This window comes from Eurytemora carolleeae, unplaced genomic scaffold (genome assembly GCF_000591075.1).
Source record: "Eurytemora carolleeae unplaced genomic scaffold, Eaff_2.0 scaffold811, whole genome shotgun sequence".
NCBI lineage: Eukaryota > Metazoa > Arthropoda > Copepoda > Calanoida > Temoridae > Eurytemora > Eurytemora carolleeae.
In genome coordinates this window covers 65,237-83,030 of record NW_019396782.1, presented here as the reverse complement: position 1 = coordinate 83,030, position 17,794 = coordinate 65,237, and the positions used below count along the sequence as shown (strand labels likewise).

Sequence of the window (17,794 nt, the reverse complement as noted above, 5' to 3'; positions counted from 1 at the left end):
ATAAAATGTCCTATGGTTAACTATGGAGTGTCTTTCTATGAAATGTCCCAACACACTTAGGAAACCTACAACACGAAACGTCAGGGTTATCCACAAAGAATGAGACTTAGAGACGACAATACGAAATTTGATTTTTAATTTTTCTTACTTTTCTTGTTTATTACAGCTCTAACCTTATTAATTTCCTGTCAAGATGGATATTTTGTTCAAACTCAAGTTCAAGTTCAAACTCAATTCCAAAAGACCGTCATATTTGAAAAGCTCCATGAGTTGTTATAAAAGTCTCATTCTTTGCGGATAACTCTGTATAGGTTGAGCTGAATATGTCAAGCTGTATCGAAGTAAAATTGGGCCACGTTATAAACGTTCTTCAATAATCTTTGAGTTCTACCAACATGTTCGATAAATCGAACTGCTTTTAATAAACAAGAAAGACAACATGTTCGATAAATCGAACTGCTTTTAATAAACAAGAAAGACAAAAACTACTAGAAAATTCAATTAAGAACATCTTGACTTTACCACAACCAAATATCTAATATTGTTTATTTAACGCAAGCAATAAAAGATCATATTTATCCAATAACTTTAAATCTAAATAGAAAGAAACTAGTAAATACATATTAAAGAAAAACAAAATAAGAATTATTGTATTTTTCATGAACAAATAAGCTTTTCCAAGTAACTCCGTTTGTTTGTATTAACTTAAGCGTTCAATATTTTGTTCTCCCAAAAGCAGTACGACTAAAAAAACAATTAGAAAACTAAAAAGGATGGCTCTCAAAATCTGCCCCCTCCCCCCCTCCCATTTGGACCTCTCGCCCTTAGGACAAATCGCTTCACAGACTTCCTCTGTAATAGATAAAAACCTCCTAATTGTATGCAACTGTTATATTTAAGCATTTTACTGGAAAATGTTTAAGTTTCGTGAGAGCTGGAAAAGGCTGACGATGCAAAATTATAAAATATGTAAAAGATAATTTTCTTCAAATTTTAACTTTGCAATATGTATGAACTAGCCTGGGAACCCAGCTGTGCCTGCAAACTAAGTTTTTCATAAAAAAGTCAACCTATACTCAACTTAACATTTTACAACAAATTAGTTTTTTTACATTTTTCGTCGGGTTATCAAATAATTGTAAAAAAATTGTAAAACTGCACTCTTGGTTCAAATGTGTTACCTTGTCGGTCTCTTCCTATAACAAATCAATCATTTAAATATAAAACATTTGTTAATTATTAAACTTTTCTGTGAGCCAGCTGATTTGATTGTCTAAACTATTTGTAGATTTCTGCAAAAAATATATTTTAGCATTCGTTATGATAACTTACAGAAAACTGCAAAAACTTTTTAGACATGTAGACAAAATTTCAGTTTTCCATTGCGGTTTCTTAATTTAATTTACTAGCGCATTTTCATAAATGCTATTGGACAGTTGACTCATGTATTAAGGTACTTTTGTCAATCGCTTTTTTGGTTTGGATGGACACTCAAGCCACGTTGACAGTCTCCCCTTAAGTGCATTTCCTTAATAAATCTTCCTTTGCAAAAATGTTTAAATATTTAGAAATTGATTGTGTTTTCATTATGCAGGGTTGCCAACTAAGGATGAGACTATGAAGAAGATTTAACCTTTCAAATAAATCTTTAACCTTGAATGTTGTCTTTTAATGGCTTATCCAATGATTTGGCAAAGAAATAAAGAAGTTCAAAGGAATTGAGTCTTTGCAACAAACTCTGATTTTTTAATCCCTATATCTTTGAAACCCAGTGTCATAGATCTTTTATATTTCAAACTATGAGTTGGGTTAGATCAAATAATCTAAGTTTGAAATAGTAAAGGTTTACACCATCAGGTTGCAAAGATAAATGAATTTTAAAATATGAGTTTGTGGCAAATATTCAATTCCTTTGCTGGGAATCCAGAATATAAAGAAAAACAGACAGTTTATATATATTATATTTATATTCCGTACAGATTTCTCTGAAGTCTCATCCTTTCTGGGTAACCCTGTAGCTTCCTGAAGTGGCTCGGCCCGACTTAGCGGAGAGAGGTTAACCTTTGTGTGATGAGGAAAGGTAGGTAGACCGACCCCGAGTTGACCCATCTATCCGCTCACCATATTTCCCCTCCTCAGTAACTAACAAACCCTAGCTCATAGTAGCCGTTTTTAACCCTAAAGTGTTTTAATATTCTCACCATTAAAAAAAATTATTTTATTTTATTATTTTCTTTCAGTTCCGACTTGTGTTTTTTTAGTGATGACCTAAACGAAAATGATTAAGAAAACGATTCAATTTTTTGTTTTTATTTGATAGTTATGTCAGAAGAATTAGAAATAACACGTGACTTATTTGGTAAAAAGTTGGGCGCAAAAGCATGTTAAATTTCTAAAATGTGAGAAAAAGATGTTGTCCATACATTTCCATTTTCTCATTATCGTTGTAGTTAGGACGTCTTAGGTTTTCCAGCAGTACTATTAAAATCCGTTCATTAAAGGGAGTGACTGTCTAGGAATCTTTATATTGAACTGAACGTGCAAATACTGCGATTTGAAAGTCTCGAGCTCTCCAGCACAAATATATAAGAGTTTTGCCAATAACCTTTTAAAACCCAAAGATAAAGTACTTCATATTGCTAAAATGTACATGTTAAGGGCTGCAGAAAAGCATAAGTGAGTCAGAGCGGTAAGATCAAAGCCCATGGCGTTGCGACACTTCAAAGTCGACCCTGTCTTAAAATTAATGAGACTTTTTATAAGCAGGCTGAATCTATGTGTGCAGTATTATAAAATAAATATCAGTATTCATTTGACAACTATAAGACGTTTTTACGATAATTGCTACATAAGATCTCAAACCAAGTTTAGTTTTTTTAAATTATTTTATAACCCGAAAGAAAACTTTTTTTTATAAATTAATGTTAATTAGAATGAGGTGTTTCATGAACTTCCATGCAAATCCCAAATCACAATGGTGCCCTTAAAAGCTTTGTCTGATCAAGTGTGAATCAAATATCAACGGTTATAACTTGGAAAACTGAGCTGAAAACTTTAGAATGGGATATCCTTAATCCCGATCGGTTAATTAATCTGAAGATTAAAAACAAGAGTGGATCAAGCATTATTCCCGATATCCACCATTCAAAAGTTCCCAGCTCTGGTTATTTTCAATCTTGGGTTCTAAAGGAACTTGTGCATTTTTACTAAAGGAAAACATATGGGAAGTTTTGAAACTGAACAGTTGAAGTCATGGGAATAAGGAATAGAAGGGAGATATAACAGACGCGGACCGCCCTACCATACGATATACATGCTTTGCAGACGGGTACTCAGTTTAAATAAGAAATATTTGTCTGGTGTACAATTACCGCGTATACAATAATCTATTTTGAATATTTCTTATACAAATGGAGTATCCGTCTGCAAAGCACGCATAATCATATGGTAGGGTGAACCGTATCAGTTATATCTCCCTTCTATTCCTTACTCCCTGGTTGAATCCTAGAATATCTACAACATTATTGATCATAATAAAGTTTTATGGGTACCGTTTGGCATTGCCGCGGTTATTGCCATCTTTGCATGAAGGGTCACTTGAAATAACGCTTACAGTCCCTTTCAATAAATATGGGATTACCCGAGAATTGGCTGCAAAATAGAATTTTTTTTTTCTTAACAACGAGCTTTCATCTTTATCTTTATCAATTTGGTAACAATTCATCATAAATCTATCATTATTGAAATTAGGTGGAAAAAATAATCAAAACAGCCAAGAGCTATTTTCCACCTAATTGCTTTTTACTTGTACTGTTAATATAATCATCAATTTGTAATTGTAAACTCTTTCTGTACACAGATATATGCATTTTAGCAATAAACGTTATCTTTCTATTTATCTATCTATCTTAAAAAAGCCCCTTTAATACAATGGATAAATTGAGAATTTGATTTTTGTTCGTCATCAAGGATTTTGAATTTAAACTGAAAAAAATGAATTATGCTGACAAAATGTTTTGAAAGTTCGTTAAAACTTCTGTTAAGGACAGCATGTGTTGTTAATAAAAGAATATAACCGTTAAATTTTAAACAGCCTCTGTAGACAAAGCTTTAAATTTCGTTGGTTTTAGTCTGTTTTTTTTGGATGCTTCAAACTTGCAGGATCTGGCGGAAAATGGTTTGATCAATGGAAAATACCGTCAATGAAAAGTTTCATATTTCAATTATCATGCATACTGTAACCTTTCTCCGCTGTCACGTTAATTTAACTATTTGTTAATTAACGGAATAAAAACGACAACATCCCAGACTCTGTAAAACTGAAAAGTTAGCTTAAACACTTATATTCATCTCTTTGTTTAGTATTGTTCACATTAGTGAAGAGTTACAAGTTTACAACTTTATATATTGAAGCAAGGTTGGGTTTGGGAGGGAACCCATAGATGCTATGAGCCTCTGCTATACCATATGAGAGCCTCCCAGATTTGCTAGGCAGAATGAACCTCTGCTACACGCATACTGTAGTGGGCATGCGCAATGCATCAAATTGAACCTGCGTCGTACATGTCGTTTAATTAAAAGATTTGACATAGAGGCATTATTTAGTTTATTGTTTATTAGATCTATGCAATTTTTAAAAAAAAGTCTGAACAAGAATAGTCTTTGACGAGGCTCGAGCAGTCTTCCATTGCATGGGAGGTTTAATAAATGATCAAAAGTACATATCAATCTATATATATATATACTTTGCTTGACTGTTTGTTTATTTGTATCCGTCAAAACGGCTGAACATGACCCCAGGAAAGGTTTATGGATGATCAAATTTTCAAAAATTTGCCTCCATCAAATTCGATTTTCATAAAATATTTAAAAATTTTAAAAGTGCATGAAATCTGCGATCTTTTTTTGCTCTTGTTTTACAATATATAAACAAAGTGAACATGTTCACAATTAGAATGGAAGATGGGCACGAAGCGCCCTAAAAGCCTGGTAATTAAAAAAACTAGAAAAATTTCATTTTCATAATCTTTGATTTAAGCGATACCTGTTTATGAAACTCTAATATCCGTAAACAATAAAAAACAAAAGTAATGAAAATTTGAAGAAATGTTTTACAATTGAACATGAATTTTGTAAGCCACTATGTATGAGTTACAAATCATGACGATCAATAAATAAATAAATCTTCAGTAAAATAATAAAAATCAGGAGTTTTAAAAAAGCTGAGCTGTATAAAACGGAGGCTCGTACTGCATTGCAATTCTGGAGGCTCGTTTCTGCATGGGGGAAGCTGTGGGATCCCTCCCTCGTCGTTGGGCGGCAGGATTCGAATTACAAGTTGTTGTTTACTCGTATTTTTTCTGCGAACTCTAGATACACATTAGTATGTTTATGTTGAGTCTCCACATAATTTAAACAAATATTTTAACACGGTCTTTTTATACACAGACCTGTAACTCATGCAAATTTCTGTGACGGAGAATCAAGAAAAATTTTGGGGTTTTCTTAACAAGTTAGAATCTGATATTTTGTGACCCAACTTAAATAATAACTAGAAAAAATGTTATTGTTTCTAGTATTTTTCATGACTACTAAAGAAAGAGTAAGAAATACAATCGTCGTCGTAAATATTAATACAATAAAGACGACTTTTTATCTAAACAAATAGCGGAAACACTTTAACATTTAAAAAAGAGAATTTAATTTGTGATTTGATAAATTCTTGTTATAGATGTTAAAGGATTACTCATAAAAAGCCGTCTTCATTGTATTGATATAATTGCCGACCATTGTCCAATAGGTGGATTTTTAAAAAAATGTTGACCACAATAATATTATTATTGTAAAAGTTTAATAATAGACTAAACGAACGTGTTCCCTAAGATAATTGTATTAAAGCAAAATTTAGATTTTTATTTTCATCTTAACTTCGTTCTAGTCGTCTTTCTTTAGATTTTCAATGTAATATTTAAATCTTTATCATTTATGAATTTGATTATTGATTTATAATAGTTTAATTTTCAGACATTATTTTGAATATGGTGAAGGAAGGAGGCACAAGAGTACCAAGCATTGAAACAGGACATTTTCAGGACCAGGTAGTCTTTCTTTTCAGGACCAGGTAGTCTTTCTTTTCAGGACCAGGTAGTCTTCCTTTTCAGGACCAGGTAGTCTTCATTTTCAGGACCAAGTAGTCATTCTTTTTATTATCTGACTAGACGTCCTTTTCCGGACCAGGTAGTCATCCTTTTCAGAACCAGGTAGTCTTCCTTTTCAGGACCAGGTAGTCTTCCTTTTCAGGACCAGGTAACCTTTCTTTTCAGAACCAGGTAGTCATCCTTTTCAGGACCAGGTAACCTTTCTTTTCAGGACCAGGTAGTCTTTCTTTTCAGGACCAGGTAGTCTTCATTTTCAGGACCAAGTATTCTTTCTTTTTATCATCTGACTAGACGTCCTTTTCCGTACCAGGTAGTCATCCTTTTCAGAACCAGGTAGTCTTCATTTTTAAAAACTGGTGAGTTGTCCTTTTCGGGGCCAAGTATTCGTCCTTTTGATGATCTATTTGGTCGTCTCAAGACTATGGAAGTCATTGTTTCAAGGCCGTTCTTTTTATGATCTATTTGGTCGTCCTTTATGGAAATTCTAGTCTTCTATTATTCGTTCCATTCAACCACTAGAAGAGAGTCATCCTTCTCTAGACTATGGAAGTCATTTTTCAAGGCCGTTCTTTTTAGGACCAGTTTTACTATATTGCTGGAAAAATAAATGTAAAATATTTGAAACCAGTTATAAATTCAAAATATCTGTAAATTTAAAACTACAAAGAAGTGCAAAAAAGTGCAATACTAGATTCAAGGTCAACTTTTTCTATCGAAAAGAAAATCAAATCAAATCTGCCGCTTTCTAACGTCCCACAATATGTTTATTCTAAAATGGAGACAGGTTAATGCAAAAATATTTAAACTTTTCAACTTTGATGAATTTAAAATTTTCAAATTCGTCACTTTAGTTGATGTTCAGATATTTCTACTTTTAATTAACTTAATAAGGATAAAAAGTACAAATGACCACTAATCAAATGTCTTTTTTAATGATCGATTATTCAAAATTTAAATCTATTTAAAACCTATTTCAACAATTACAATGCACGACAGATATACTTTTGTAAAAAAATATCTCTTATTTTGACATAATTTTACTTTAACAATTTCAAATCCTATAATTATATTCTATTCATACTAGAGAATATGTTAAAATTTCAAGGCAACAACTCAATTATCAAATATTCCGAGATACGGTTTTATAATTTATTATTATTATTATACAAACACTTAGAAACTAAAAATACTATACGATCGATGAAAAACGAATATTAGTCAGCGGAAGATGAATGCTCAGGATATTTTTCCACCTCACATCGAAAGGGTTGATTTCCAACTGCCCCCTCTCCGGGGATCCTCCCTCCACCCTTGCCTGGATTTTAACCCTAGCTTTCCCGGCTTGTCGGGCCGCCTCCCCTGCACCCCGCCTTCTGAAATAACGGTCGGCGTGGCTTGGGTTAAAATTAGACTCTGTTTGGCTTGTTCGAATTATCACGTAAACACAAATAAAACCGTTATAATTCTAATGTCTTCCCAGCTGACCTGCACATGCTGTGTCTGGCCTTCATAAGCCGCAGTTTAAAAAGAAAACCTTCAACATAAACTCATAGTTGATGACGACGCCAGTTTTATGTCCTCCGCTTAATTTGTTGTATATTGCATAGAATGCTTTAAAAATTGCACGTTTAGCCACTTCAGTTTGATTTTTTTAAATTAGTTAAAATCTCACATTATGCTAATATTAGCACCCTGTCAGGCAGGGGCATACACAGGAATTTATCAAAGGGGGCAAATCGAATTCTAATTGATTTTCCGAGGGGGCTTCACTTCACTCCCCTCCCCACCCTCACTGTAAGAGAATGTAGAGCAAGTGTCACCATCTATAATATTTTCCTAATTCGTTCTGATATATGTTGCAAGCATTTAAACTTTAAACTAGTTAAACTTGCAAACAGCTTGTCTGTACTGAGCTGTGTCTGTGTTATGTCTGTACGCTAATAATATAGATTCATTAAAAATAAACTAAAGGCAAAATTGTTACTGGTCTTACACAGAATTAACAACGAGTATTTTAAATTCATTAGTTACAAAATACATGAAAAAATGTATTTTGTAACTAATGAATTTTAAATATTTTCTTCAACTAATATAGTTTCAATAGAAGTAAATATTTTTTATTTACTGATAGCGCCGATTGAGTAATTCCTAACTCTAAATGGATAATGAGATAGATAGAAAGATAGATATTACCGCCATACTATTTCTATTGGTTCAGAATAGACAACAAACACATGACTGAACCCTGATTGGATATAGCGCTAATGGACTCGGCATACAGGAGTGGATAATTTTATTTTAATAAAATGGGAATTAGTTCTTATAACAATTGACAGTAATGCGAAAAACTTTTAATTACATAAAAAGTGACCATGGTAGTTACAGTCCTGATAACAATTGTAATAAAATCAAATAACTTTTGATTATATTGCGAGTTAAAAAAAAAGTTGACGTCTATAATTATAATCATAAAAAATAATAATAATTAGTCATAACAAGTGCAATGAATGTTTTTTTGTTACAGTGTGAGTTGCAAAATTGGACGACTATTGCCTTCTTTATTAAAGGAGTGTTCGCGAAAAATGAAAGGGGGTTTAGGCTTACGGCGAAAAATAAGCTCTTTTGATCGCTACTAATCTTACTTCTATCTGTTGCGTCTATAAGGAGAAAATTGTTAAAAACGACTTATGCTGAATACCGTAGCATCCACCCAAATTGAAAAAGTTGCAATCCACGACTCGGATCGTAAAAAAAATCAATTTAATTTTAATCAAATCATTCAGATATTACAACCTTATTTATTAATATGCTAACGACCGTTAACAAAGGGTCGTCGATAACGATCGTTAACAACAACCCTTCGTTAAAGATCGTTAGCATAAGTTTCAACAAATTTTTTTTCAAAAACGATCGTTTTTTTTCAAAAGCGATCGTTTTAAAAAACAATCGTATAAAAACAGTCACAAATCGTTTTCTAAAAGTTCAAAACGAGTGGGTTGTTGTAAAAACGATCGCTTTTTCTGAAAACGAAACGATCGTCTTTGTAAACGATTGAAAAACAACGATCGTTTTCATTGACGATTAACAACCCTACATGCCTATACCTCCTTTCATTTTTCGCGAACACTCCCTTTTTGATGGAGTTATAATCCTAATAACAATTATATTTCCAGTGTGAGTATGGAAGTTACAGTCCTGATAACAATTGTAATTCCACTTCAATCTCGACCAGGGAGTCTTCTCCAGATTATAGGTAATTATTGATCTGAAAGGGATGAACCGCGATTGGGTCTTATGTGTTGGGTTGGGACCTGACAAGACCCCAGGAAAGGTCAGCTAGAATTGAACGTTTACATTAAAAAAATCATAAAATTTCACCAACAGTGACAAAAAAATCTGCAAAATCTTGAACTGTTTTTTGTTGATAATGGGTGAATGTAATTTAAACAACGGGACAAGATAGCTTATACGCTATACAGTAATAACCAGAAAACTCTGAAATAGAAGACTACTTTTAGAATCAATTATATACATCAATTGTGTAGTGTAAACAAACCCATTTCACTTTAAGAATGACTTAATAAGTGTTTCATAAAACTTATTGCTTGTTAACAACATCAAAGTATAGCAGTAAGTACAATAAAGATTCCATTAGTTTCCTATTTTCTAAGTTAAATGTTAAACTTACTGAAATAGGTAATATTTGTAAAGTTTACTGAGGCGGAACTAACTACCAGGTTTTAACACTTTAAATTAAGATTTCAATATTTAAGGGCAATACATGTCAGTTCAAAATAAAGTTATTTTTATCTTAGATTTTTATGATAAAAGGGAATGTTTTTTCAAGTGACCCACAATGCAAAGTTGACAATGCCTGATTCACAACGATACCCATAAAAGCGTTGTCTGATTATTGATCAAGTATTAATGAGATATCATTTTTTTTTTATTTCAAAACCTAATTATTTTTTTTGTGGCTTCTCGCTAAAAGTGGCTTGCGCATTTCTACTGCAGCAAAACATTTGGAATTATAAAAATGAAACACTTTTAAACTAAGAAAAACTACAATATCTTCCACATTCTTGATCACAATAAAGTTTCATGGGTATCGCTGTGAATCAGTCATTACCTTCTATGCATGTGGGGTCACTGGGAATTACGATTGCATGGTCCCTTTAATAAAGACTGAAAAAAAACTTATAAAATTCATATTTCGAATCTTTAAATATCTAAATTTTTCCCAAAAAGAAGTGCATTTCTCTGTACTGAGATTGCATACAAAATTTGAGGAGTCCTTTATTTAAAGAGGTTCCTGGTGTATAGACTGTCCTTCAAACTGTAGATTTAGAAATATTAATCTGTCGGCCAAAATATCGTCCTTTAAAGTACGATCACTGTTCATACATTTGAATCCAGAGAACGGGCTCTGATGTTGAGCTAAAAGAAACTGGTGATATTTCTTACAATTAGAATCAGAAAACTCTGGACTAGGAATGTTACATTAAAGCAATATTTGTTACAAAGAAAATAAATAACTAAAAATCGTCTTCTTATTCAATAGTTTTCTGGTTCCAACTGTATATTTCAGTTTTAATTATTAAAAAAAATGTAAAGGTCTTTTTTTGTTAACAACCTTTTACTGTTTTAGACTGGAGATAATGTCTGTATGTACAAGTGCTTCCTTATCTCCAATACCTCCATTATCCCCCTCTCCCCCCGACTCACCCTCCAGAAAAACCCCGGTCTCTGCTGATTCTCCTTTACTCTCTAAGGTTGGTTGATAAATTCTGGATAAATTGGATATTGAGAACAAGTATTTAAGATTGAATATCGAGATCAAGTATTCAAGATTGGATATTGAGAACAAGCATTCAAGATTGGATATTGAGATCAAATATTCAAGATTAGATATCGAGATCAAGTATTCAAGATTGAATATCGAGTTCAAGTATTCAAGATTGGATATCGAGATCAAGTATTCAAGATTGGATATCTAGATCAAGTATTCAAGATTGAATAACGAGAGCAAGTATTCAAGATTGGATACCGAGATTAAGTATTCAAGATTGGATACCGAGATCAAGTATTCAAGATTTGATACCGAGATTAAGTATTCAAGATTGAATAACGAGATCAAGTATTCAAGATTGGATACCGAGATCAAGTATTCAAGATTGAATATCGAGATCAAATATTCAAGATTGGATATCGAGATCAAGTATTCAAGATTGAATATCGAGATCAAGTATTCAAGATTGGATATCGAGATCGAGTATCCAAGATTGGATATCTAGATCAAGTATTCAAGATTGGATATCGTGATCAAGTATTTAAAATTGGATATCGAGATCGAGTATCCAAGATTGGATATCGAGATCAAGTATCCAAAATTGGATATCGAGATCAAGTATTCAAGATTGGATATTGAGATCAAGTATCCAAGATTGGATATCGAGATCAAGTATTCAAGATTGGATATTGAGATCAAGTATTCAAGATTGGATATCAAGATTGAGTATCCAAGATTGGATATCGAGATCGAGTATCCAAGATTGAATATACTCCACATATATAGGTTCCAACCTCTGGACAATAAACCAAAACCTAGGTTAAGAACTGGAGCGAAATGCCAAGTAAAAAAAGAAAAATGGGTGATTCATGTTATTGCTGTATTTCTTATATATTGTTTTAAGATATTTTAGATGCTTGGTAATAAAACATTTACTGCAAAGTGAGCCCAAAAACCTGTGAAAGTTGATTTGTTGTATACAAAACAACAGGGAAAATGTGGGAAAGGGTCGGGTTTAAACTATTTCAGAAAATGTTCTACGTTTAACTTATTCTTGGCGTGAAATATTTTCTTATCTTTTTCAAGAATTCTTCATTGTTAAAGATACATTTTTCTCTAATATTATACTGACCGTGTAACACTAAATATACGACTAAGCAGTTAAGTGTGCATTCAAACAATATTTTTAAATCCGGTTTTTTGTGGTTTAGTACTTTACGAAGGCAATGTACACAGTCAAAAAAAATCGTCATTCTTTTGAAATTTCCCTTGGAAAATGTTGCTTTTGATTTTTAACATTAAACATTGTAGTTGTTGAAAAAAGAAATGCTCAAGTATTATTTAGATTATTATAAATAGAAAAAAAAACTAAACTCAAGATGAAAAATTTTATATTTCTCTGTCCTCGATTGCATATATTGTAGTATCTTTAATTCTTTATTCTTCATAAAACGTGAGGTACTTCATTTTTCTTACTATTTTTCAAAAATGCTATAGAGAAAGATTGAGTAGGTGCGAAGCAAACTGAATTTTGATAAATTTCTATCCAGGCCCCCACGGATCCTGCTAGGAGGAGATTAAAGAGTTTTACGAAGACTCTGAGAAGAGCGCGAAGCTTCCGAGCTTCGAGAGAGAAATCTGTTGATACGGTAATCTATATAGTTTGACATTTAACCACTGGAGTACATACACAATAATAACCACAAGAATGTTGAATAAATGTCGTATTTTTTCTTACATTTTCCTACGAAATGTCGCTTATTTTTTTTCGCAATTGTTTCTTGAAAAATATTCAGCGCTGAGAAATTTTGTTTTGGATACTCATAATCCCGATCGCTTAATCTTGATATCCACTATGAACACTTTCAATTCTTATTCTCGATTCATTTCATTTATTTCTCCCCTGATCAAAGCTCCCTTCAGTCGCTGATCAAAGCTCCCCTTAAAGCTTCCTTCAACCACTGACGGAATGCGGGATATCAAATAAAGATTATATTAATCTGCAGATTAACAAAATATCTAGATCAAGCATTGATTCTGAGCTCCGGGCACTTTTTCACAAATATTTCAGTAATTCTACATGATCATATCTATAAGCGATATTTTATAATTAAAATAAGTGAAGACGACGAGGATTCCACTGTTTTCTGGTTCACACTGTATTTGAATGACACAACTGCGTACTGCTTGCAAACTGATCTTTGGAGGACAATGAAAACTAACAATTAAATATTTAGGTTGGTTGTGATATATTGAATCTGTCAGGACAAGAGGTGACTTTCATCATCAAGAAATCTGTATCAGGTATAGTGGGACACAGAAATCTATATCAAGGACAGTGGGACACAGAAATCTATTCCGGGTACAGTTTTACACAGAAATCTGTGTCAGGTATAGTGGGACACAGAATTCTAAATGAGGAACAGTGGGACACAAAAATCTATATTACGTATAGTGGGATACAGAAAACTGTATCAGGTACAGTGGGACACAGAAATCTAAATCAGGTATAGTGGGACACAGTAATCGGTATCAGGTATAGTGGGACAAAGAAATCTATATCAGATATAGTGGGACGCAGAAATCTGTATCAGGTATAGTGGGACACAGAAATCTATATCACGTATAGTGGGATACAGAAATCTGTATCAGGTACAGTGGGACACAGAAATCAGTCTCGGATACAGAAGAACACAGAAATCTGTATCAGGTATAATGGGACACAGAAATCTATATCAGGTACAGTGAGACACAGCAATCTGTATCAGGTACAGTGGGGCACAGAAATCTGTATCAGGTACAGTGGGACACAGAAATTCGTCTGGTACAGTGGGACACAGAAATCTGTGGAAAAGGAAGATGACACAACGACATAAAATCTTATGAGTAATTCAAAATCAACTTGTTAAGTGAACGGGTCCGTTGACTGCACAATTGCTGAGCTTCATGTTCATTTGACAATTTTAAATCATAATTTGAATTTGACAGTCATCCTTCTATTCTAGTTCTACAGTTTTATGGATCCCACTTTTATGAAAGCAAACTTTAAAAAATAGGATTATAATATTTATTAAGCAAATTCGTTCTGAGCATCTTGGAAGAAAAATTTAAAAATATTTTTGGAATATTAAAAAAATCCGCAAAAAAAAATGTTAGGAAAATGTTTTTTAAATTGTTTCCCAAAATTTCATAAAAATTCATCAAAAATTTAATGAGGAAGAAATCCCCGAACGAGGATTATGAAATCCGCAAATTAGTAGTGTCGGATCCTGGAACTAGAGAAGACCAACTCATTGTCCTCTCCTTTATACACTCGTTATTTATAAATGTACTCTAAAAATATAATAATTACAATTGAGTTTCCCAACTCATTTTGCCAGAAAAAATTTGGTTGGCGGATTTTTTTTAAGGTTCCAATAAAATTTTGATAGTTTATATTTTTATGCCTGAAATCCGAAGAACACCAAAATTTAGAAAATTTTGTCCAAACATAACAATCACTGATTTTTTTTACTCACTCGGTATAAAATTTTTAATTGATATTAAATGCAAGAGATTGATATAAAAGAAAGGTATTATGAACAAACCTTAAAGGATCCAACTTCAATGAACGTTTAAGAATGTTACTTACATGTTATTATTATTTTGTTCCAAAACCAATGTTTTAAAAACAATGTGCAGATCGAGAAACTAAATTTTAAAAGTTGATACTTCAGTCCAAAATCTGAGGAAAAATAAACATAATCAGTTTTTTGATCTCAGGCAAAATCTTTTCTTTTTGGATGCATAGTCATTAAGTCATGCACTCACCGACTTAATTTTAAATAAATGAATTGAGTTTAATTCGGGAGTCCACCAAGAGATTGTTATGTAATTCACTATAGTTCTGTCCGCCTTATTCTGTTGCATATTTGTTACAATAAGTTACTAGACGGACTGGTACGAGTAAACACTACACCAGACAATCCTTGTACTAGTTCGGATCATGCTACTTTTGAATTTTTGTGAATGAGTTGTACAAATTGCGAGTTATGAACAGTTTTAAAAGTTTTGACCTTTGTCCATTTGTCAGGAAGAATTGGTTGGAAGATAATGCCGGTAGATGAGAATCTGAATCTGCGGATGAATGCCAATGTGTTAGAGCAGGTTATGAATAGAATCAGGTAATCTATTTTTTTGAAGTATTATTATTGTTTTCAAAAATAAATAGAAATATTTGAGCTTCAATTAAAGTATTCATATTGAGCAAGTAAATTACGGTTGGGGGTATAATTTAGATTTGAACAAATCTTGGAATTCTTATTTATAAGTTCTAGTATCTGAAACATTTTATGGAAAAGCAAAGTTATATTTCAAACTCGTTTAAAAGGTTAAATTGCTTCTTCACAGTTTTGCGGTTCAAATTTCTTCAGAATGCATTTTTTTGCAAAAGTAAACATTTGTCTTGTCTTCCTTCTTAATTAATAGATGTTTAGCAACTCTAAAATTGACTTAAAAATTGAAAAGCATCCATCTTTCGTGTTAAAAGTGCATTGCAAGAAATAATTTAAAAAGTGACTTGACAACAAAACATTATTTAGATGTATTGATTATAGATTTTCTACTGTGTTCCAGCTTAAATTCCGTTTATTTAGTCTAATAAAAGATTTAACTCGTAAAAACTAAAAACTAGATTTTATGTAGAAAAAAAGTCCACTAAATCTTCTCTACCCTTTTAAAGTGTTCTATGAAATCCTTTTTTAACATATGTAAGCCAAGCATGCTGTTCTTCGACAAAGGAATTCACTCTTCCCCACTGACTCCAATTTTGTAATCCCTATATCTTTGCAATCTGATGATGTAATACTTTGATATTTCATACATGGACTATTTCATCTAACAGAATTCATNAAATTAAAAAGCGCCCTAAAAAACTACACTTACAAACATAAAAAAAATTGGGAAAACATCAAATTTTTTAAAGGATATATCATTGTTAATCCTTTAAGGCACTCTTTTTATTTAACATTTCTTATAAAACAACGTTCCAAATTCTTTGAAAAAAGTGCAAGCAAAACAAACTTTAAATAAACTGATTATTTCGATTTCTATATATGTATTTATATGAATATAAATATAAATCTAAATTGTAAACTGATTTGAAAATCCATTGTTATATTTTTCTCTGAGATTTTCCATTTCTATCGTTTTTTTAATTTCATTTCCTAACTTGGGAAAGAATATTTTATTTAAATGGTGTAAATGTAATCCATATATCGACATGTGATACCATTAATTTATGATCAATGATAAGAAAAAGTTGTTAATATTGTGTTAATTCGACAAAATGTAATAAAGTTACAAATATAATTTAATTTTCTAATTTAAATTTTGTTGAGAAGAGTGTACTCTCTTTTTAGGGTTATTAAATCCATCTAATTTTTTTCATTTTTTCTGACATCCAGAGTTAAGATTAGTAGTTGATTACGGTGTAACATCAGAGGCCAAGCTGATCATCAAATCAGTTTTTTTTAATCTATGAAAGATTGCTGAAGTCAAAACTTAAACCTTGAAATATGATAGATTGATATTTTATCAAGGATATTTCTTATACTCTACCTGTCTACCTTTCAATCTGTCTACCTAGCTTCCTGTCTACCTTTCTTCCGTTTTACCCTTCTGCCTGTCTACCTTTCTTTCTGTTTACCTATCGTCCTGTCTACCTATCTTCAGTTCTACTTATCTAACCTTCTACATGTCTGCCTTTCTTGTTGTCTTCCTGTGAATTTATATTTTTGTCTAGATGTCAACATGTTTACCTGTCAACCGACTCCCTGTCCACCTGTCTACCTATCTACCTGTCTACCTGTCTACCTGTCTACCTGTCTACCTGTCTACCTGTCTACCTTTCTACCTGTCTACCTGTCTACCTGTCTACCTGTCTATCTGTCTTCCTGTCTAACTGTCTACCTGTCTACCTGTCTCCCTGTCTACCTGTCTACCTGTCTCCATGTCTCCAAGTCTACCTGTCTATTTGTCTACCTGTTTTCCTGTCAACCACCTGCCTATATGTCTATATATTTATATGTCTATCTGTATATCTGTCTATCTGTCTAACTGTCTACATGTCTACCTGTCTACATGTTTACCTGTCTAACTGTCTACCTATCTTCCTGTCTACCTGTCTATCTGTCTATCTGTCTAAATGTCTATCTATCTACCTGTCTACCTGTCTACCTGTCTACCTGTCTGGAGAACTTCTGTAATAAATTGTCCTTGACTCATTAAGCGTATAAGTGTAGTGTAACTAATTAAATGTCACGGGATCTGCATTTTCTATTTTTAACAATTAAAATGTCTTTCTTAATTATACAAATCTTATCTCTGGCAATTTACCGGCAATCCTCTGGCAATTTCCCGGCAATCCTCTGCCAATCTCCTGTCAATCATCTGCCAATCCCCTGGCAATCCCCTGGCAATCCTCTGCCAATCCCCTGTCAATCCTCTTTTTTTTCAGAGACTTATAAAACATATGTTAAGTATATAAATTTTTTGTTTAACCCCTCCACCGAATATATTCCAGCTTCATGTGCTGTTTTCCCCGGTATTGTAAATAAATCAGTGAGAATGAATTAACTGTCCCTCAACGTTTAAAGAACATTATTTTAAAACGCTAACAGTGACTTCGTTCTTTCAGAGAAATTTAAAAATTTAAAAATTTGATTTATGATATTTTTTCAGGGATCTACAGTTTTCCGGGCAGGTTGTCCCAGACAAGATGTCTCTCTTGATACAGTGAAATCCGAGAAATATTTACTAATTGATTCTTTAGATAGAAAAATTGGGTTATTCCCCCCCCCCCCCCCCC

General features: G+C 32.5%; 1 protein-coding gene across 1 annotated transcript; it reads left to right on the top strand.

Annotated features, from left to right (window-relative positions):
- The first annotated feature begins 2,055 nt into the window (after positions 1 to 2,055).
- LOC111708643 (uncharacterized) lies at positions 2,056 to 17,788 on the top strand. Its single transcript, XM_023482082.1, has 8 exons — positions 2,056 to 2,080; positions 6,025 to 6,098; positions 9,332 to 9,411; positions 10,807 to 10,930; positions 12,498 to 12,596; positions 13,185 to 13,251; positions 15,020 to 15,110; positions 17,668 to 17,788. Exons 1-8 carry the CDS (start codon positions 2,071 to 2,073, stop codon positions 17,723 to 17,725), a joined length of 603 nt encoding a protein of 200 aa, XP_023337850.1. The 5' UTR covers positions 2,056 to 2,070; the 3' UTR covers positions 17,726 to 17,788.
- Positions 17,789 to 17,794: the final 6 nt, after the last annotated feature.

What these genes read in the sequence shown, in the direction of transcription:
- LOC111708643 (XM_023482082.1), top strand. An exon ending in ATTCTCCTTTACTCTCTAAG is followed by an intron (nt 10,931 to 12,497) that starts GTTGGTTGATAA and finishes ATTTCTATCCAG; the next exon opens with GCCCCCACGGATCCTGCTAG. An exon ending in CATCAAGAAATCTGTATCAG is followed by an intron (nt 13,252 to 15,019) that starts GTATAGTGGGAC and finishes TCCATTTGTCAG; the next exon opens with GAAGAATTGGTTGGAAGATA.